General features: G+C 26.6%; 2 protein-coding genes across 2 annotated transcripts; one reads left to right on the plus strand and one right to left on the minus strand.

Annotated features, from left to right (window-relative positions):
• Nucleotides 1-811: 811 nt before the first annotated feature.
• LOC132922352 (fatty acid synthase-like) lies at nucleotides 812-16568 on the plus strand. Its single transcript, XM_060985827.1, has 28 exons — nucleotides 812-1210; nucleotides 6718-6873; nucleotides 6954-7325; nucleotides 7384-7622; nucleotides 7691-7924; nucleotides 7979-8302; nucleotides 8373-8606; nucleotides 9225-9414; nucleotides 9477-9703; nucleotides 9795-10244; nucleotides 10306-10410; nucleotides 10482-10593; nucleotides 11539-11799; nucleotides 11883-12214; nucleotides 12292-12441; nucleotides 12507-12913; nucleotides 12976-13170; nucleotides 13230-13275; nucleotides 13368-13544; nucleotides 13616-13795; nucleotides 13890-14088; nucleotides 14151-14331; nucleotides 14420-14762; nucleotides 14847-15108; nucleotides 15214-15488; nucleotides 15547-15759; nucleotides 16152-16301; nucleotides 16390-16568. Exons 1-28 carry the CDS (start codon nucleotides 1066-1068, stop codon nucleotides 16501-16503), a joined length of 6273 nt encoding a protein of 2090 aa, XP_060841810.1. The 5' UTR covers nucleotides 812-1065; the 3' UTR covers nucleotides 16504-16568.
• On the minus strand, nucleotides 16528-22875 carry LOC132922353 (endoplasmic reticulum aminopeptidase 2-like). Its single transcript, XM_060985828.1, has 17 exons — nucleotides 22748-22875; nucleotides 22353-22667; nucleotides 22094-22282; nucleotides 21877-22035; nucleotides 21686-21792; nucleotides 21254-21618; nucleotides 21071-21188; nucleotides 20934-21015; nucleotides 20086-20164; nucleotides 19874-19987; nucleotides 19570-19792; nucleotides 19207-19469; nucleotides 18936-19129; nucleotides 17340-17507; nucleotides 17106-17252; nucleotides 16943-17018; nucleotides 16528-16861 (listed from the first exon to the last, which is right to left on the minus strand). The coding sequence occupies exons 2-17, from the start codon at nucleotides 22631-22633 to the stop codon at nucleotides 16655-16657; spliced, it is 2772 nt and encodes a 923-aa protein (XP_060841811.1). The 5' UTR covers nucleotides 22634-22667; nucleotides 22748-22875; the 3' UTR covers nucleotides 16528-16654.
• Between the last annotated feature and the right edge of the window lie 1662 nt (nucleotides 22876-24537).

The raw sequence follows: 24537 nt of genomic DNA on the forward strand, positions 1-24537 counted from the left end.
TTGCCAAGTTGAAAATAGTGTAAAAAAGGATACGCATTTTTAGGATACTGCTCAGTCAACTTCCACATGGTGTCTTCTGAATAATGATAATAATCAGTAACCACGGTAGATTATTAGAATCTACCGTGGTTATAATCTAAAGGAACTCAAATTAAGCAACTAAAATTATTTATTGGACTCAAATCCGATAACCTGAAAATTATTCGTTGAATTCAATAGTGAATCTATAATGGGCGGTTTTTTAAGCAGAATATAAATACGTCATGCGTCGTATATATAGACGTATTGAGGTGATTTCTTCTTTTACTATTGTCTGTCAATTTTAATATTGTAATTTTATGGTTGACACCACAAGTTCAACACTGTAGCTTTGCTACGGTATAAGTGGAAAAACGCGCCTTTATACATCATCTAACGATATTGTAGTTGCCCAAACATACGATAGTAATCATATGAATAGAGAATAGAAATATACATTTGTTATAGATTATTTTCAAAACCGTTTTAACGTCATGGCTCATGGGTGTATATTTTAAATTTACAAGTAAAAATTATAGGTAAATTGTATCGTGTAACAACGAGATCCACCTTACGTAATAATATGATAAAACGAATCGTGTTTTAATTAAAAGAGAAATTAATTATGTATTACATATATTCATTTTGAACGCTTCTATTTATTTATGATTTTTTTTTCACTAATAGTGGCACATTCTGTCATGCAATCTAATTATCATTTGTCCCTGACCTTTTAAACGTAGGAATACATAATTTAGAAACAATCGGTTTTTGTGTATAGGTTTGAAATTAAAGTCTACTTACAAAGTCGAACGTCGGAGTGTCAAAATCTAACAATTGTAATGAATTTATTCGATTGTATCGATAATCAGATACACCTCATCGAATTACGAATCTAGCGTACCTAGTTGTAGTTTTTTTTTTTATTCGGTCTTTCGTGCACGTCGGTTGTTCCAGCTTGGTGTAGTGCATTCGGTTTCGTTTATTATATATACATTACTAAAATAATTTTCGCTATTCATATAACTTACTCTTCGAGTTCGTAATATGGAAGATAAGGAAAATGTTTTTGAAGTCGTCATATCCGGCGTGGGTGGCAAATTTCCCATGTCGGAAAACATGGATGAACTAAGAAGAAATTTGAACAATAAAGTAAACATGGTAACCGAAAATGATTGTAGATGGAATAAAGGTGAGTTCAACCCAAAAGCATACAATTTTAACTATTTACAAATAGTAATTTAAGCAAATATTAAAATAATAAAACGACAAGTGAATAAAATCCAATTATTTATCTAATTTTGATATTAGCAATAGTTACACTTACTTTTAATTAATTTTTTTTATATAAATAATTAGGCATTCTAATAAATGAATAATAATAAATTGAACAATCATTATAATTTATTCGAGTATATAGTTGTGATTTGTGAATCACTTGTGTAATTAGGAGGATAAAAATTATTCTTTCGGAAATGTGAATTAGAGTTGGATTCGAAGCCCTTTTTTAGAGAATTTATACATGCAACACAATTACATCCGCATTGAAACTGAATTACCAATAATAAGTGATAACACTGATAACTCGATTCCAGATTTAAATGACTTTAAAAGGTTTAAAATATGATGTATTTATTATACTACACAAAAGTGATTCAAATTATAAAAATGTTTTAAGATTAGAATACTCAAAAAAATATATTATTAACTTGAAATAAATAATAAATACTTTCAATCTAAAGCATATTTCAATCATGCTTTTTTCCATTTTTTTTTCTTTCTTGTATACAATACCGTTAATGATACTGTATATTCATACAAAACATAACTATACTTGTCGTTTATTGTTATTGTTGTTTAAGAAAAAATGATTGTTTTCAACATACAAAAAAATAAATATATAATCATTAATCACTAATTAATATACTTACATATTTATATATAAATTAATGTACCGATAGACAAGAATAATAATAGATTAGAGTATTATATTATCATTAAAATTATTTTTCTTTGCTTTTAGTACATATTAATACTATGCATATATTGTATACTATACTATACAATTAATGAGTTCGTGAATCATATTAATAAATTTAAATAAATAAGAATTTATAGGTATATTAAATTAGATTACATTATAACTTATAACTTATACCATATATAAAAGTATATGTATATATTTATTTAAGACGAATTGAAAGAAAATACAACTAGTATACAAACTTTTAAAAGTGTGAAAGTATAGGTCTACAAATAGGTCTAGAGTCTAGAATCATTTTATAATGTTTTTTTTAAAAAAAAAGTTCAAGTTGTCACGGCACACCTTTCTAATTTAACGCACACTCTTTGGGAAACACTGTCAACACTGGTATAGACTTTAGAGTGTACCTCGTCGTTGGAGAGTATGTCAATGTAACGACATACATGTTAAATTAGAATCCAATAATAAATCATTGCATACAAAAAACGATTTTTAGGGTAGACACTAGACAGTCTGCTATCTAGTGGCCTCGCCACCACATGGTTTTTTTTTAAAAACTACTGTTTCTAATTTCGACGATACGTGTCGACAATTATAGAATTATCGAGATTATCATTTTGAAAAAATATTCGGATTCTCCACAATATGTACGAGGGCAGTGGCGTATATAGAAATTAATTCCAGGGGCTGTTAAAAAAAAAATTTTTCTTTTTAAATTCTAATTAATTATACAATCAAAATCAATACCCGTACCAATCATACATTTTGGGGAGGGGGAGGGCGAACCTCTAAACCCACCCCTATATACGCTACTGTACGAGGGACACCATCGAGCAACATTTTGAATTTTTTTAATCTGAATTTTGAATTTCAATAAATATTGTAATTTAAATTTTATTGTATTAAAAAAAAATTGAAAATCTTTTAATTTAAATATTTATATAACTTAAATAAGATTTTAAAAATTTACCTCGATAGATCCCTCGCACATGTTTTAGAAAAAAAAATTGTTCGTAATGACAATATTACGTATTGATATGCCCGCGTAACGTAGCCCTCCGTACCGCTATAAAGCCATGTCACGCATACATCTATAATAATGAACCAATAGTCAATACAACGTAATATAATTAGATACGTATAATTCGTATAGTATTATATAACAATATTAGCAAAACTTATAAAATCCATGTCCTGATAATAATATATAAATATTTGACGTTATTATTATATTTTCTTGAATTCTAATATTTGTTTTATACATTTATAATTTATTATCGCTTTGTGTTTACATTTTGAACTAATTATTTAATATTTAGTCACTATTCAGCTTTTTTTCTGTAAAGACTAAATAATTATTGTAATTAGGAAAATTAATTCTAAGTATAAAGTAAAAACAAAAATTCCTTTATCTAAAAGAAAAAACACAAAGGTTTCATTAACGCTATAAAAGGCTAGCTGTCATACCACGAACCAACAAAATTATATAGATGCTATAATAATGATTAAGTTTTGTACATAAGAGCAAGATAAATAAAGATAAAGTTGTAGGTACAAAGCATGTAATTTGGACAGACCTCTCTAAGAGTTGGCATGCAATTTATGTTTTTTTGGCATGCAATTTGAATGTACCGCAACATCTATAAGAAAAAAACTAATAACAATTTTTTAATTTCGAAGTCTATAAATATAAATTGATATTTGTGAAAATTTCAAGTATTAGCTTAAGTTACATCAAGTAATCCCCTCTCCCGTCAAAAAAAAAAATTACCAATTACCAATTTACAACCAAAAACAACGTACAAAATTTTACGAATTTAAATTATAGTGTATGACATTACCTCTAATAATTGCATTTTTGGTACTAAACACAGTTGAATAATAAGGAGAAATTAATAATTATATCAACATTTTGTTTAAGTCTTGTATTAAAATGATATATAGGGCTGTGGCGTATATAGGAGGGGGGATTAATATAAATTAATTTCTCAGTGTTTGTCAATTGCGACGATTTTTCTAGACTACCTGAAATCTATACATCTTTTGCGCCGGTGGATTAATCATAAACTAAAAAGGTATAACATCTTTTGCGTCAGTAAATTTATCACAAATTAATTTGGTATACATCGATTGCACCGGGAAAATATTATATTATATAAATACTATAATATTATTAGATATATTCTTATTTTAATTTAAAAAGTACCGACATAATAAATTAATTATTAAATCTTAAATACAATCAGACATATAAAATAAAGTGTTATTTCAAAAATCGTAAAATATTAAAATACATATTACAGAATAAATTCTCAAAAAGTGTAATTGTAATTTCATTTTTTGTAATGGTAACTTACCGACTTCACAAATTGAAACATATTATAGTACCATATTTATATCTTAAAATATGATCATCAATGTTTGTTTTAGAATTTTAGATTCTGAACGGAGTGATGAATGTATTGATTTTACAATGATGTGTGTTTTTTTTTATTTTTGTGTCTGTCATCACTTTTTTGAATAGTAATAATGCTTCGATTTTTGACTTCAGCCCCTCTTTGAAAAGGAAAATTCATCTAGTTGGTACTTTGAGAAGGTCAAAAGTAAAAAATTTCCAAAAGTTTTCAAAAGCGTCGGGAAAAATCCTGAAAAAATTACGGAAAAAACGGGAATTTTTACGAATAACCACTTTTTGTCAAAATCGATTTTTTGATTTTGCTGTAACTCAAAACGAATCATTGTAAATACTTGAAATTTTTACCAAATATTTATATTAGCGTTATTTATTTACGATTAAATTTTCAAAATATTTAGAAATTTTTTAAGCTACTTATAGACAATTGAAATTTTTGACTTTTTCAAGTTTTTTTTCTTAAAATACCGATAAAAAAATTTGGCTATCTAAAAAATCTTTAAAATTTAATACAAGATTTATTATAAGTTGAAATTATCGTAGTAAAAAAAAAAAAACAAAAATCGTTTGTCACAATTTTTGTTTATAAGCATTTAAAGTTAAAATATTTACGAAATATATCAAAATCGCGAAAATTTGCAAGGAATTTTGAAGTTGAAAATTCATAAAATTGTTGTGATTTATACTTAAGTTTCAAAAATCCGATACAAGGTTATCCATAAGTTTTCCTTTAAGTAATTGTAAAAAAAAATTCTAGCGTCGATAAATAAAAAATTTTATAAGCTTAAGAAATTTAATTTTTTACAAAATCGCGTAAAATAACGATGTATTACAATTTAAATATAGATAATAATATGATATATCCTGCTGATTACCATTTACTGATAAATCATCTCCGTTCAGAATCGTTTTTCGTATACAATGATATCAGTCGTTGCATTCAAATTTAACATATCCATTATAGTGACCTACTCTCCATCAATACTATACAGCAGAGCGATACCCACTTGCCCACTTTTTACAATTAAAGATTAAGTATGAACACTATCAGAAAACTTTACTTTACTGTCTATACTCGCATTAATTTAATAATGAATGTTTAGTTTATATTAGTATTTAGTATTAGCATAAGTTATTAAATCCTGTTAAACAACACCATAGAAATATAAAATTCATGAATAGGTTTAAATAAAATTCGAATATTATTTATTTAATATAAATTATACTTTAAATTTTAATATATACAATATAAATTAATTAATACAATTATAGAGAAATATATAAAAATTTATAAAATAATAAGTTATAAATATTTTATGTTAAAACATATTAATGGTAAAATAACAATTTTTTAGTAAATAAAGTTTGATACCATAACTTCACTGTAATTACTCAGACATAAAAATTAACCCATATTACGTAAAAGTCCTTATAAATACCTTTTTTGGACCTCAATATCGTCTAGCGCAATTGATATATGTCCCAATTTCTATATACCCCAATGATGTAGGCTGATTATTAGCTACGGAATAATGGAATATTTTAACGATAATTCCAAAAAAGTATCATTTATTAGTAGTATGTAGGTATAAGGTAACTGTATACTGGTGTACCTAATTGTTTTTGTTTGAAATATTTGATTAAGATTAAATAACATGGCATTGATTCCAACATCTATATTCTATACTGTTTTCAATTCTAATTTTAGAATTGATTAAATTATACATTTCTCTTGTCATTTATAGTTTTTTAAAGCTCTGTTGAATCTGAGCATTATGTATTTATTACAGTATATACTCTATCACTTGGTTCTTGGACATTGCCGTTCTTGTTTCCAATCCTATCTCTCAATGCAATTTTTTATAAATTATTATCGTTATACTAGTATTATTCCTTATTATATATATCCAATCCTCTTATCTTCCTTCTCTTTATATTGTTTTTGTCTTACTTATTTCCATTGATATTTTCTTTCCTTATTCTTTTTGTTTGTGAAATTTTAAAAATTCTAGCACTACTGTTTAATGGTATTAATATTTTTGATTTTTGGTTTATTTTTATATTTGATATAAAATAAAGAATAATACAAATGTAAATACTTAATTTAATATATTATTATTATTATTATTATAAATTTATAGTTAATATCAATATTTAAATATGCTTAATTTATTTCTTAGCACTTAATAATATAATAACATATTATTATAATTTATCAATTTAAAAATTTAGTACAAATTATGTAAGTTATGTACAAATAATTTAATAATATTTATTGAAATTTAAAATTATATAATTTTAGATGAATGGCCAGGAGTTCCAGCAGCCACGGGAAAAATAAGTGTACTTCAAAAATTGGATGATACTTTTATGGGAATTAATTCACGAGTTGTAAGAACATTGGATCCTTTGACAAGATGTTTATTGGAGAGAGTTTATGAAGCAATAATTGATGCAGGTATTTTAAGTTCAAAATAAATATAAAATTAATTTTCATATGGTATTAATCCTTTTTGGTTTATCTAATCCCCTGATGAGGACTGAATCCGAAACATTTCTACGGATCAAAAACTTCTGTCTACACGGCTTCATGTGTCAGTGATAGTGAAGCGATTGGATGTGATGAGAAATTAACTACTCCATTTTGGCTTCTTGCACATGTGAGAGCTCTTTTGGCAAATAGAGTTTCTAACATATTTAATTTACAAGGACCCAGTTATACAATTGATTCATCCTGGATTGGTGGTATAGAAATTTTAAAACAAGCTGCTGAGGATGTAGCCAAAGGCAGGATTAAAGCAGCTTTGGTTGGCGTAACCAATGTTATTTGGCATCCAGATATGGCAAAACATTGGATTGGATTAGATAAACTTAGTCCTGATGGAATTTGCAAGTCATTTGATGAAAATGGTATGCATTTATTAATTATAATTTTTATTTTTGTTAAATATTAAAATTGTAATTACAGCTAGTGGATACGGTAGAAGCGAAGGTGTTGTTGTACTTCTACTACAAAGGTCTACCGATGCATTACGTTCTTATGGTACTATTCTCCATTGCGATGCTAGTATTTGCATGGAAAAAGCAATAAACTTTATACGGCCATCTGAAGATTCATTTCGAGAATTTTTCAAATCATTCTATGAAGATTGTAAAGTTTCACCAGCAAATATTTGTTATTTAGAATCTGATGGATCTGCTTGCAAAGTAATAGGCTATTTATTTTTTAAATATATTAAGTAAATTGATTATCTTAAATATAAAATGTTTTTTAGTATTATGAAGAAAAAGAGCTGAATGTATCATCTGAAATTTTCTGTGAAAATCAAAGGATCTCTCCCTTACTAATTGGATCAATAAAAAGTAACTTAGGACATACCGAAGGTGCATCGAGTTTGATAGCAATTGTAAAAGCATTAATAGCGTTAGATTCTGGTATTATTCCACCGAATATCAACTATGAGTCACCAAATAATAAAATTGAAGCTTTGAAGAAAGAAAAAATGAAGGTAAAATTTATCTAATACAATATAATATGTAAACTTCTAAATAATTTTTAATAGGTGGTCACGGAACCTACAAAGTTAGAAGGAACTATTGTTGCCACAACAACTTTGGGAATGCCATCTTCTATTGGCCATGTTTTACTTAAACAAAATCCCAAAACTAAGTCATATTCGCAACTAGGACCTAGTCAAAGATTAGTAATATTGTCATCAAGAACAGAAAAAGGCCTGTCTGAAGCAATAGATAGAGTTAAATCTTTACCTAGAGATGACGAATATTTAGGACTTATTCAAAATGCATTTAGTGAAAATATAAATGGTCATTTTCATAGAGGTTATGCAATACTTAACTCAGAAGCTTCACCAACATTTGGAGTACAAGTAAGTACATTACACATCAAAAAGGTTATTTAATTTTAGGCATTGTATAAATATTGTATTTTTGTTTTAGGAAATAGTGGAATTTAATCGTCCAGTATGGTTTGTTTTTGCCGGTATGGGATCTCAGTGGCCTGGAATGGCATCTGATCTAATGGAAATACCATGCTTTGCTGATAGTGTTAGACGATGTGATAAATACATTCGACCTATTGGTTATGATATTGTTGACATTTTAACAAATCCAGATCCTGAAATTCTTGAACAAAAACCAATGATTTCATTCTTAGCAATAGCTACGATGCACGTAAGTGAAATTAACTGTTCAGAAGTGTTATTTTCAGGTTGTAAGGATGTGCATTTATTTCCCATATAGATGATTTTTTTTTTAATTTATAATTAAATGGTTTTTAACACGAATAAATACATTTTTATAATCTTAGAAATTTTCATTTATTAATGATTATTTTTAAATTTATAATCTCTTTAGTTTGGTATTATATTTGTTGAACATTATAAATTTATCCATTTTAAAGTATCTTCTGAATTTACTTTTGTTTTATGATTTTTAATTTTAAAAAATATATTAATATAATCGTTTTATCTTTTTTATTGCCTATAAATGTATGTATACATTATATTCACACATTCAACTCTAGTTTTTGAAAACCCAACCAATGATAAAATATTTAAAAAGTTTAATAACAATTTTTAAACCTGAAATAGTTTTTCTAAAAGTATATTTAAGTAATCCATCCATTGGTAAATTGTTTTGCATTCCCTAAAAAATTCTGAAATTAAGCCTTTAATGGTTATAGAATTTATCATTATAAAAACAAAAACATTTTTATATCATTATTGATATATGATTTTATAATAATTATAAATAAATAACTACTGTTTGAAATTAATTGGTGTTTTTTAGATCGCATTTGTAGATTTGTTAGCAAAACTTGGTATTCACCCCGATTTCATGTTTGGGCATTCATTGGGTGAAAATGGATGTGGTTACGCTGATGGGTGTTTCAATGTATATGAAACTTTAATGGCAGCATATTCTAGAGGCAAGGTATCTGAATTCTTAAAGCCAGAAAAAGGCCTTATGGCAGCGGTAGGTAAGTGTGATTTATAAAATAATATATAGTAAGAAAATATTTTATCAATTCGATTCTTCTAGGCTTAAATTATCAAAATATAACAGATCTGCCATCTAGTATTGACATAGGATGCCACAATTCTGAGGATAACGTTACTTTATCTGGCCCATTTAATGATATGGAAAATTACATTGAAACTCTGAAAAAACGGAATGTTTTTGTTAGGACTGTAAATTCAAATGGTATTGCATATCATTCAAGAATGGTTGAACGACAAGCTGAATTTGTTCAAAAATTTATTGAAAAAGTAAATTTATATTTATTGGAATAATATTTAATATATTTATAATTATTATATAGGTAATTGCAATTTACCACATACATTTAATTATTTTCAGGCAGTACCAAATCCAAAGAAACGATCTTCAAAATGGATATCAACTTCAGTGCCTGAAAAAAACTGGAATAGTGATTTAGCACAGTGGTGCTCTGGAAAATATCATGCAAATAATTTCAAAAAAACTGTTTATTTCTCCGAAGCAATTCAAAAAATACCCAAAAATGTTATAGTAATAGAAATAGCTCCTCACGGACTATTTCAAGGAATATTGAAATCGTCTTTAGATAGTTCATGCAAAGTTGTCTCTGTAGCAAAACGAGGAAGTAAAAGTCCACTAAAACATTTTCTTACAACACTTGGTGAACTCTATTCTAGCGGTCTTCACTTTAATTTGGATATAATTTACCCTCCACCAGAGTATCCTGTTTCAAGAGGAACCCCGAGCTTAGCTCCTCTTGTGTATTGGAATCATGAAGAAACTTGGCCAATTAACACACATTATAGCAATGTAAGTTTTAATTATACACAATATAATATAATTTATTATTCATATGTATTATGGTTTTTAGTCAAATTTAGGTTATGTACAACTTTGCCTACGGGATAAAACATCGAGACATCTCTTAGGACATAAAGTCAATGATACAGTTGTGGTGCCTTTCTCATTTTTCATCGTATGTATATAATATATATATAATAATAAGTAATTTATTAATAATTTAGTAAATTTATTTTATTGTTCTAGACAGAAGTGTTGAAATCTCTAGAAAATAAACAATCAACAATCTTAAATAAATCATACCAAATAATATTTGAAAACGTTTTAGTTCATATGCCTTTAATTTCTACCGCAGAAGGTAAATACTACCTTTATATTGTATTACATTATATATCATTATATTAGTTTATTATAAAAACTATTTATATAGTTATATATTTTAAATACCAAAACAACACGCTAGCATAATTAAAATGTTTTCAACTTAAATAAATAAAGTTCTATAGGTACTCAAATATTTTTATATTTTAATAGTTTTCAACTAGTTTTTCCGTGCTTTTAAAGTATAAAGTATACTCCAACAGATTCTGATTGGAGTGATGAATTTATATTAATCTTACAATAATATGTACCTAGTTTTTTTCATTTCTATTATTGCCTATTAATTAAATGCTAGTTTTCTTATAGATTCTTATCCTTATTTCATTTAAAAATTTCGAAAATACACTCATATTTTTTTCTTTTAAGCATTTTAAAATCGATTCATCAAAATTTAAAAATTATTTTGAAGTTAAAATTTTAAGTTTAATCACTGAAAAATGTTTACAAGATTATTCAGAAGTTTATGTACTGAAAATAAAAAAATGTATGTTATCACAAAACTTTTTATTAGTGCAGATTGTAATTAAAATTTTGATAGCATTACAACTTATACTTATTAATAACGATCTATCTCCATCCGATTTGTATTATTCAAAATCATAAATCGTGTGTTCTCAAGTAGTTTGTGTAAAAATTTTATCCGAGCCATGATGGAGTCAGTAAACTAAGAAAGAATGTCATAAAAAATAAAACTAATCTGTGTTTCATCAGATTTTATTTTTCTGCGTTATTTATTTTGATTATTATCATAGTCCCGGGAATTCGTATTTTGTCACTATAACGGTTTACACACACTAATGTTTAATTAATTCTCACACATTGACACAGATCAAATTTAAATGTCAATCGTATGAAATATCTAAATACTACTTCTTAAACATGCTATTCCCCAAATTTATCATAAAATTAAATATTATTTTAGAGTCCAGTGGTTTCTATACACAAATTCAACCAGGATCGGGTTGTTTTGAAGTAATTGAGTCTTCGAACGTATTATTATCTGGATTGGTGTACATGGATGATAGTAACCATCTTATTAGCCCAGAACCACCAACAGATTATGAAGTTAATATTGAAAATGAATGGATATCCGATAATGAAATATATAGAGTATTTTATGAAAATAATGTCCATATCTCAACTCCTTACAGTAACATTCAAAGAATTCTTATTCACGACAAAGGTATTGTATTTTATAAAATACATAATAGGTACCTATTAACAAATCACAATACTTGCATTACTACATTATTTATAAGTTTTTAGGTTTCCTGGCAATTATATTTTGGAAAAACGATCTTAACATCAACCTCAACTCAATGATGCAGTTAAAAATGTTTGCTGATTTTCAATCACATCACTTACCTTTGCTTCCATCTTGGTTTAGAAGTTTAGTTATCGATAGAGAAATAATCAAAAATATAAGCCCCGGATCATTGATTTATATTACATTTGATACTCGAACTAATGTTATTAGAGGGCCCGGCATAGAAATTGAAACTTTAAAGACTTCCACATTTCCAACAATTGAACCAAGGCCTATAAATTTGAATGTTCAAAAAGTTCAGCTTATCGAACAACCTAATCCAAAAATTCAAGTAATTTTTATTAATTATTATTTATAATTGTAATTATAAAAAAGATTTATTATTATTGGTACTATTTATTTGTTTAGAATTTCATGCAGTTTTTAAGCATTTGTATGCAACTAGTCAAAAATACAGTTCATCTTCCGTCGTCTAAGTTGAAAACAAAATTAAAAATTAATGATGCTATATTTATGGAATCATTTAAAAGACTTTTTGAAATACAACCATTTTTAAAGGTTGTAACTTACTTTTAGTTATATTATAATAACCTAAGATATTTATTGCATTGTTTGTGTATTAGGCAGATGTTGAAGAATATTCAAATTTTCAAGTAACAGATTTAGAATCAAATCATGTACTACTTTTAGTAACTGAACATTTAAACGAGAAATTAAATAAAGATATTAAAAAATGCACAGGAAAAGTATTTGTTTTGATAAAGAATTTAACGGTTGATGATACATATACCACAATTGTTCAATATGAGCATAATGGTTCTATTTATCGTCTAATAACACGAATAGTAAAATTACCGAATAAAATTTTAGAAGTTAGTACTAAAAATAGCTTTTGGACCGATAACATAGAACAAGGACTTAAGTCGTTATCTAGTAACGTTTCACCAATAGTTTTGATTAAAATTGATTCAGAAAATTCTTTGCAAGTGGTGCAAAAAATTGAAAATATCAAATCTGCGATTGGCTTTAGGTAAACATATCATATTTAAAATAAAAAAGTGATTTCAAATTTACCATTGTTTTCATTTTTAGATATGTCATACTTTATGATGGCGAACAATTGTTTGATTTAACCAAAACCTTCTTTAGGGAACAACTATTTAAAGGGTTAAGGCAAAACATATTAAAAAATAAAAGCTGGGGAAGTTATAGTATACTTCCTTGTATAGACAATCTCTCAACAGATTTAAATGCTAATGAATTGCCAAAATATGTTAATCAGGAAAGGTTTGTATAAAAAATAAAAACTAAATCTTTTTAAATTTTTAACATTTATTTATTTTTAGTGGATTAACCATCAAGTATATGAATTCTATTAAAACAAATAAATTGGTAATAAATACTTATTAATATTTTAATGAATTGTATTGCTAAATATTAAATTACTAATAATAATATTATTAATGATGATATTGTTAATAAAGGAAGATGAAGTATGTACTCAATACTCGGGTATAGACCATGAAGGAAAAAATATAATGGGTATTTTAAAATATAAAACTAAAAGTAAGCGATACGAAATTGATGATATTTTGAAGTGGTATGTAGATTCTGAATTGACCTTAGAAGAATCAGTAAAATATCCATTAGCTTACTCAATGGTAATAAATAATAATAGTTAAAACTTATTTTCTATACAATTTAAAATTATCCTATTTTTAAATTGTCACAGGCTTACTATTGTATGGTAATTAAAGCGCGTGTGAAATTTGGAGATTCAATTCTTATACATAATGGGTGTTCATTAGATGGTCAAGCATTTATAAGAGTTGCTCTAGGATTTAATTGTAAGATCTACGTAACTACATATAATAATGATCAATCTGACTTTATAAAAAGTTTATTTCCAAAGGTAATGAATAATAGAATCTTCAAAAGTAGTTTTAGCGACTTAACATTTAAACTTAGATAAATGAAAAATGTTGAATTCTTGCAACAATTAATAGTTGAGTAGCGGCAACATACTAGATCTCAGTAATAACAAGTTTGAAATACAACTAAGGTGTTTAACAAAGGGGAAAGGATGCGACATCGTTATCAATGCTATACCAACCGAATTCCTGTGGGCTTCTCTTCGATGTATAAAACCGTTTGGCTCATTTATACACATCGGTTCACAAGATGTGAGTGTTCACACAGAAATTGGTAAGAATAATGGTTAAATATAAATACAATAAAATACCTACATTCTAATTTATTTTGCATAGGTATGTATATGTTTTTAAAAAATATTTCACTGTATGGCGTACAAGGCTTATTAAGCATAGTAAATTCTTCTGTCGAAACCAAAAACTATCTCAAGCATCTTGTTGAAAATGGTATCAAGGATAAAATAGTCAGTAAATTGTATGAACAAATGCCAAAAACCAATACAATATCTACTAACAAGTATGATCAAAATATTGATTGTGATTGAAATTGTTTTCAGCATAGTTCTTATAAATGTATTGACAGTTTTATTATTCATTTTATTTAGTATCAATAATACAGAAAAAATAATCGAAAAAAATAATTCAGATCATAGTTTTGTTAAAAAAGAAATGGCATATGTAATTATTGGTTCAGCGACGAATTTATGGATTAAAACAGTTAACTGGCTTCTACAACAAGACGTAAAAAAATTGATATTCATCATTAATGGTACCAATTCAATAATAAGAAGAAGTCAAAGAACTATATACTCACTAATTCAAAAGTATTCCGATGTTTCGTTTATTATGACTTCGGCTGAAAGGTTTAATACTATAAAAGATGGGGAAATATTGTTACGGGAATTCACATCGTATTCAAAAATTGAGGCATTGTTTTGTGTAGAAATGGTATATTTGACTACATAAATAAAACATTATATTTACATAAATATATACGAAAATCTATTTTAATTTTATTATTAAATATTTCAGAGTGACTCAAAATTAAAGAACATTGACAAAGCTTGTAGAAACGTTTTACCGGGCTTAAAGCATTTCATATGCATGCAGAGTGATGCAAACGAAGTTTGTGAGTCAAGAAACGACGCACATTCTAATTGCATTAACATACAGTGTGATAAATCTGTTCGAAAACCAGAAACCATATTAAAGTACATGAATAAATTGGTAGAGTCTATAATTGATTCTAAACCCATTTCAGTTGTTTTCAGTGATCCATTAATATCTGAACATGGTTAGTTTACGATCTAAAGTACTAAATCTTTATGTTTAATCATAAATACATTCTAATAGTATGTTTATTGATAATGTTTTCATACATTTTTTTTATTTTATTTAGAAAACTTTAATTCAATCTCAGAATATTTACCTAAAACCATCGACGAATTACTTGACCTCAATATAGATTTACCAGAATATCCACGATTTGAAAATTGTACATCCAAAAGTCTTCCGAATACTGGTAATAATAGTCTATTACCGGTGTTCATTATTCCTGGGTTAGGAGTTTCGCGGATACAACCTTTAATCAATCAAATTATGCATCCAGTCTTTTGTGCAAAATTTCCATCGTACATTAACTCTGTTGAAAATGCAGCGCTAGGTTTACTATGGGTAACTATTATACAATACATTTTTAAAAGTTCATAATTGTATTTATATTTATTTATAGCCTTTGAGACAAATTCAGGCGGAAGGACCATTCACAATCGTTGGTGAAACATGGGGTGGAAATATTGCTGTCGAACTTGCCAAGATAATGGAAGGATTTGGTGAAACCGTAAATCTTTTATTACTGGATGGCTGTCCGTCTGATAATAAAAAACGTTTACACCTTGTAGATAACGTAGATTTTGAACAATTGAGTGGAAATTCAGAGGAAAAAGTAAGTACATATTACTGAGTTAAAATCTCTCGTTAAGGCCATACTTCGAAGGACTTTGTAGCATAATTCAAAGTTCAAACATATATCAAATATATCCACAATCATCAAAATAATAATAAAAAAAATTTATACCATTTATTTATTTAAAACAAATTGTTTGTTATCATATAAAACTTATTGTGATATAAATATTATACAAAAGAAATTTAATCATATTTTGTACTTTCATTTAAAAAAAATTGTTATTTCTGATGACTTGAAAATGGTCTACAAAAATTGAAATGTAGTTAATTATATATAATATTTATTAACCATTATGAATATTAAATATATATGGAGAAATTGGTTTGTTATAATTAACCAATTCATTTAATTTATATTAATTTTTATAGGAAAAAATAAATAGTTCGATAGATGTGCTTATGAACCAATTAAGTGCATTAAAAGATTACACCCCCAATAATACTCAACTTGCAGCCAATACGATCATTGCTAGACCTTCTACTTTGGATATTTTAGACTCCTGTATTAATTTCGAAAAAGTATGTTTACAATTATTTATATATAAAGAATATATTTTCTTTGTATAATTTTTCCATCTTATTGTTTTGTATTTACTTTTTTTCACAGAACCATTGTGGCAAACTAACAGTACACATTTCTAAGAAGTCGTCATATATCGAATTTATCAATAGTTTGGAGGCTGCTGCTATTATAAATGAAAATGCATCGTTTAAGTGGTAGTTCAATAAAATATTTTGTGACATATTGTGTTATAAAATTAATATAGAAAATCATTTATTATTATACACATCTTAAAATGTTTTAAAATTGAAAAAAAATAACTTAATTAAAATCCTAATACTATGTAGTTTTTAGTGTTAAATATATTGATTTATCCAACAACAAATGATGGCACATCTCTGAATTGGAACTCGTGTGGTCTCCATGGTTCTTGTAAAGCATTCGTGAGCCACCCGTCCAAGGGTGTAAGATGCTTCCTTACCCAATCAACTTGAATCCTAACTTTCTCCAGTGCATTTTTTATAATATCATCCACAGAAACAAAATGCCGTTTATTTCTTTGATAAAACTCGGTAGCCTATAAAACAAACATATCATTAATTGTGTTTTATTTTATTTAAAAAATTATATTTTGATAATCACTACAAGCAGTACAAACCTTATTTAGTCCTTCTTCAGTTCTAAAATTGTTAAATGACGTTTTAACAAAATATTCCCATACAGTCTTTTCCAACCTAAAAACCACAACGTTATTATTCTTATATTAGTTTTCGAAAAATACCATTATTTGCACATATATGTATCATAGTTATTATATTTACTTTGTGCTTAGATATTCAAAGTTTTTCATCATAAATTTGAACATTGTTTCGTGTCCCAATGATACCGTACTCATAACAGTCAACATTGTTAACATATCCTCCTCACTAAACTTATGGTCTCCACTCATTAACGTCAAATTCAACATTCTTTGATGTATAGATGTACATGTGAATAAAATTTAAATTATATTTAGCTTATATTGGTTTCAATATGTCACTATTATTAAAAGTTACCTGACAAATTTTGTTTCATTTTTAGGGCAGCTAGCTAATGATCTAAATATAAACAATCTTTCTGTTTGAGACTTATTTTTTGGATAGTACATAATCCTATGTAACCCAAATTCCCACTCGTCCAGTGTTCCGTATCCGAGAAGTATACACAAGTAATTATCCAAGAATCTATAATAATTAAAATGTAACAAACAATAAATACATAATTTATTCATATACTCATTATTATTGATAATTAGGGCTCGGAAGTTATAGGAGTTGTATATTGTTTTGTATACCTTTGATTTATAGCAGACTAAACTATAATTTCGATTTATATGATAGTAAGTTTGAAAATTGAAAATTGAAAATGAATATTTTGTCAATTTTAATGGAAAAAATGCATTGATTTTCATACGTCTATTAAGCATATTTTATATTATCTAAAAAAAATCGATTTTTTTCTTAACGTAATTATTTTAAATAATATTGAAATCAAAACTCAATATTGTTTTACGTAGGTATTTATTGTCGTTAAATATTAATTTGACGATAATGGTGTAATATGCATTTAATCTAAATGTTACATTAATATACCGACATTTTTTCTCGTCATCGATAATTTATTGACTTAACTTATCGTAAATCTATTATTTATTAACTTATAAATTTGTTGTACATAATTAAAATTTCACAGTATTTTTAAAAATATTTTTCAATTAAAAAAGATATTTCTCATTGGATATTTAACATTTTTTCATGCTTTGTTACTATTTTGTGTGTATATTTTGCCTATAAAATAGCTCCTAAAACATCCAGCCCTGGTTATGAGACGATTACAAGTACTTTAAATTTGAAAAAATTATGTTTAAAAATAAAATAAGTGAATATGGTGTATAATATTTTTAATTTGAATTTACGCCTGGTAGAGCTCAAGTACCTATAGAATATTAATAACATTCATAACAAATTAAAAATTTAAGAAATAGTGCTTTAAATCAAGTAGGCAAGAAAAAAATCTAAGTTAGATAGATTAGTGTTAGAAACAATGTAGGGGATTATTTTTTACAATTTTTTCGTGCATATTTTACCTGTTTTAACTCCCATAACTTCCAAGCCTTATTAATCACATAACCATGAGCAATGAGCATTCTAGTTGGTTCACTAGTTTTTTATAAATAGTGTACAGATAAAATTATATTTTTATTTTCATTTGTTGCACTAGTTTGGTCCTAAACTTTAAGTTTATACAGTTTCTAAATGCTAATATACTGTAAAATGCAATTGTTAATTATGTTAGACGTCAGTCATCGAATTGTAAAATTAATTAATTATTAAAATATTTCTTATTACTAATTAGATTTATTATATATATATATATATATATATATATATATATAATTTGTGTTTTTAGTGAAAAAAATACTATACTTATGCTATAAGTAATATTAAATTATTGTACTATTTTCATCATAATCAGAATACAAATTTCTATTGTTTAATGTCATGTGATGTATTACATTTCGTAAAGAAATGTGCTTGTTAAAATATGAAAACTATGTAGAGGTAAATCCCCCGAAAAAAAAAACAAAAAAATTAGTAGAAAATTCAACGTACAATTTGTCCTCATCGGGATTTGACGTATTCGTTCTCGATTGAACATCCCGGGCTTCTGTTAGACAAGTCGGATGTCCTGTTTCGCATAGTAATCGTTTATTTTCTGCACGGAAATTTGCCTTCCAACTGGATTCTCCTCTTTCCGGCTGTTCTAGCGCAGCATTCACAGATTTCAACATTTTTTTCAAGTATATCTATTTAAGAATTAAATCATATTACATATTTTAAATGTAGATATATATTTATAATAAATGGGTCATTAATAACTGACATCATATTTAGGAGCCACTGGTGTTCCTTGGAACTTAGTGCGTAATCTCGTGGCCAGTCCAAAATAAGTTTTCCAAACAGCAGGCTCGGGCTCTTGCTCGATAAGTTTGCTAACATTGAATGCGTATACATAACACAAACGACCGGATAAAGCCAGTGTTAGCGAATCATGTAACAACTGTTGGCGAATGCTTACTGGGAAACGTTTGGAATGTTGAGCTATTAGTTCCCAATTCTTTAGGTCATAGTTAACAATAAATGGTCCTGAAATAATTATTTTTCAAATAAAATTTGACAACATTTTAAAATCACTAAATAAAATCGTTTAAACATTTTCATCGACTACGAAATCATTATGACTTACCTAAACTCCCTGGATTGAAAAGTACGAATTGATTATTTGTGAAATTATATTGTTTCATTTCTACCTCTTGACTTGCTATTGGTTTCAACCAACTTATATTTCTAACTGGTACGGTCAAATTATTTTGCGATACGACAATATTAGGAATCCACCATAAATAATTTTTAGTGTTCTTTGCAGGGGATGACACATCATCCTCGTCGTCATTTAATACAAATGGTTCCTAATTGACATACATGTATATTATATTGCATTTTAATTACTTTAAATACGATATTTGTTATTATTAACTAAAAAACATTACCTGCATAACTTGAACGGTTGTGTTTATGTAATTTCTCCTAAATGTAACCACAGGTAGTCTATCAGCTTGTAACCACGGCCTTACAATTTGTTCAATCGAAACGGGACTTTTATTCTGAAATATTAAATTGTAAATTGTATCTTATTTGATGTAGGTACACAATATAATTTATATGTAACTAATTGACATATTAAATTGAATTTATAACATACTCTGATCAATACACTAGCATGGTATGCTCCATCAGACAGCTTGTTCCAAAAATCAGTTTCAGAGTAAGCATGATATTCTCTATAAAATATATTTATATATTAATATATTATTAATAATTTTATGGATGTCAACAGTTCTTATTCAAAATATATTTCAACATGAATACATACACGTTAGTGATGTTACAAAATAAATAATTAAATATTTTAATCGTTTTAACTACAAAAATCACTGTTTTTAAATTAAGATTTCAACAATAGTGTTTTATCAGTGCTTTGATTTTAACATGCATAATTAGCATGATTAAAAAAGCCATCTGTTAGTGACACTTTAATATAGATTTACAAAATGACCATATTATATAATTACATAAACTATTATGTATTACTAAAGAAGGTTACGATACTATGTTGTCTTTGACCTACAACTAGGATTTTTTAGAAGTGTTAAGATGTATATTTTTTTATAGATGGAGTGGTGGCTTACAAGCTTAATATAAAATGTATTATTAAAAGTCTTAGCTTTATCGACCATTTTTTTTTCGTGTGAAAATCATTACTAAAAGTAAAATTAAAAATAATTGATAGAGATAACAATTAGAAATTGTTTTGAGTGATATATTTTTAAATACTTCAATTTTATGAAGATTGAATATTTTAGCTACACCCCCTAGTTATCAACCCATGAGTTCAAATAGATTTAATAAGTGATTTATAAATAATTAATTTAATTTTTAAATGTGTGCATTCATTATTGGAAATGTAAGGTTTGACTATTTGAGTATTGTCGAAAGAACAATTATTAAGGTTAAAAAATACTTAATTAAGTATTTGAATTATAAACATACTTGCTAGACATAAAATATTGGATTGTTTGACGGAATGAATGAGGTCCAAATATGTGTTCGAGCATTCCCAATACAAAGCGAACTAAAAATATAAAAGGTTGGTTATTTGTACCAATTAATTGAATATTTAATTTTACTTTTTGTTGCATTCAGAGCTTCCATTTGTGATTTTATTTCTGTAAAACCAGGTTTATCATATTCTAAATACATTCCATACATATCACTTACGTATGAATTGAATACTGGTTTCTCTAACTAAAATCAATAACACAATTATTAATTTTCTTAACCTCTTAAGTGCTTAGGTATAATAGTTTTACCTGCCATGCCACCTTATCAGCTAAGAATTTTGACAATGCTAGGGTTAATGATGTCGGAAACAGTGGCGTTGTGAGATGATCGGTCCATTGTAATGATGTATATTTAGCGAGAAGATGAGCTATCCAAAAATCATCGCGTTTCTTAGAAAGATCTACTTCTCTAAACATTTGTAACCCCCAAGCATCAATAGGTTTATCATCAGTGTAACCGGGGAGTGCCACTAAGTTTAATTCAGGCAGTGGATATGGTCTAGACATATAAAGTTCCAAATTTACTAGAACTGCTGGAAGCATTTTTTGTGCCGTATTCAACGATCTTAAAATATCTTCTTTACCCCACACACCAACTTTAGCTCCATTGTTATCTGCATATGAATTGTAATATTATTTGTTTTTTATTTCTATAATTTTACTATTTTGTTTATTACTTACCGCCCATTGGTGGATGCTTAAAATCAGATTGGAACATGGCTAAAGAATTGACAGACATTGGCGGTGATCTAGAAAAATGATCTCGAACCCATACGCCTTCAGAAGTCCTGTAAGTTATACATACACAGACATATATATATATATATGTCAACATTTTTTTTTAGCCAGTTGTATAAGAAAAATATACATACACATTTGTTGTATCAACCAATGGCATAGTTGTTAGAACATGAAAGTCTCCTTTGTGCGCAACTGATAACTCTATCCAAGTTTTTAGATTAGGTTTTTCGAAACAAGGAAATACATAATGCGCTCCTCCTCCTTTTAATAAATTCATTACTACATACCATCTGAAAATATATTTAAAAATTAAAAATGACATAATTGATAAAAGTTTAAAGGACTAACTTTTTCAGTTGTGAATGTTTTGAATTAGAATACGTTGATTGATAAAATGGACTAGATGAATCACTTCCTAGGGTTCCGTCGAATAAAATTTCCACTTGATATGTAACATCTTTCTTAAGGCTCTGTTTTGTTGTAATTTGAAACTTATGTATGTCCTTTCGTTTTTCTAATTTTGTGACTGTTAATGAACTATAAAATATTTAAACATTTTACAGTTGTTGTTTCCAAAAATAAAACAAAATTATTTTTTTATACATACGTTTCTTCCATCGAAACTTCATCTTCTTCTGACGAGTCCAAATTCGGAACACGAGTGACTTTAACCTCACGATCGACCACATTGAGAGTTGAGTGTACATCTAGTGTAACAGAATCTACGGACTGATTTCCTGTATTGGTGATGTCAATGCGAACTTTGCCTTTGAACACACCGTCACCTGGATAAGGATGTAAGTCTAAACGGTAACCCCTTGGTACTATCAAACCCTGTACTGCAATGAACGTCACTAAAAGGCACGCAGCCAAAAACCAGCGAGCCATAGCAACCTAGCTACAGCTACAAGTCAAACATTAGCTATAAAAAAATAATACAGTTTAAAAAATCTACTTCGATAAAAATTCTAAGTCATGAAGAGCATGCAATTTATAACTAACCTAGTGGTCAATGTTGTTTGTCGTCGATCAACATTGAAATGATTTTTACCATGCTAGCTGTTTCAGCCAAGTCAATCTATAAGCACACTGTATTTATTTAAATACCAGTCATGACTGAGAAGTGGGGTAAGCTTATTATTGGACGTGTGAATTTAGGTAGGTTATAATAATATACTACATCCTTATCAAGTCCCTCGGTGTGCTTAAACGGGATGTTTATTTCATTTACATAAATACATCTATTTTATTAAATAACAAAACACTTCATAAAGGTTTATTTAACTAACAATTACGGCCGGTTTCAAAAACGTCATTGCTCGCTATTTTACTGTATACACAAGTACCTCTATGGAGTAACAGTAGTTTACTTTTAATCTTCCTTTAAAATCAAACATTTTAACGCTTGTGTTTTAGATCATACTTGGACCCGACACTGATATATTTGAGCACGTTGAATATTTTTTTTATCGCGAGGTTAGTTAAAAATTATAAGGTATATTTAAATATTCAAATTATTACATTAAACAAGTGAAAATGTATTTTGCATTGTGTTCAATAGTTATTATGTAATTAAATTAAATGTGATTGTTAAAAATAAATTTATATTATACTTGTGCATTAAAATTGGTTATAATGGATCTCAAGATATCACACAATATTGCCCATTATAACCGATACCTATCGATCAAAACATTTTAGTCTTTTTTAATTATATTAATTGTTTTATTTTTATTTCTAACTATTTAAGATACATTTGTTATTATAAAATTAAAAAGAAAATTGATGTGTTTAAATTATTTATACATATAATGTACAAACTGACTTTTTATTTTTACAATAAACCTCTAAAACATAATTTATAACTATAAGAATAATTAAAATATTAAAATATTTTTTTTAACTTGGTTTTCATTTAACAATATTAAAATATGAAACCGATTTACAAAATATATTTTAAGTAAATGCGTGTTATAAAATAAAATATATAATATAATTAATAGTTAAAACTTCATGAAAAAAAAATAAAATACAAATATTTACCAAAATATTGCATGGTTCACTTGAAAAAAAAATTCTAATATTTTCAAGGTAAGATAATTTTAAGTTATTAAATATAATTTAATTTAAATCTATACAAATATACATTAAAAAATATTTATTATTTTTTTTTTCGAAGGATATTAATTAAAATTTAGTCAATTACAATGTAATTCATAATGAATAATACCAACTGACTATAAAAAGGTATTATAGATATATTATACGTAGTATTTGTGACTATATTTAATATTAATTATTTACTATAATATTCGTATGATTTCTAAATTGTAATCATCCTTACTTATGAACTGATAATTTATTATTATAATTTTAAGCACAATTAAAAAAAAAACAACATAATTTTTGTGCATTATTTATTATTTATGTATTATTATAAAACACATTTGATATATATATAAATGTTTTATTATAAATTTAAATATCTTATTAATTGTTTAGTATATTACACTACTGTAAACACTATAGATTTTGAATGTTTACTTTTATTCTTTATTTTAATTTAATTTTACTTTATTTTAATAAATGTATTGTTATTTTCCTGTTGTTTTAGTTTTTAAAAGTTTTTACATTAAACATTTTTATTAATACAAACATTAAGTATATTAAGTAAATCTGGATTTATTGTGAATTCTATTTAGATTCTATTTTCTACAATCGAACCACCTACTATGAATTGTGATTGTAAGTAGCTTAAGACTGCAATTTAAATTATTACTTATCTTAATAAT

The sequence above is a fragment of the Rhopalosiphum padi genome, chromosome 2 (genome assembly GCF_020882245.1).
Source record: "Rhopalosiphum padi isolate XX-2018 chromosome 2, ASM2088224v1, whole genome shotgun sequence".
Lineage (NCBI taxonomy): Eukaryota > Metazoa > Arthropoda > Insecta > Hemiptera > Aphididae > Rhopalosiphum > Rhopalosiphum padi.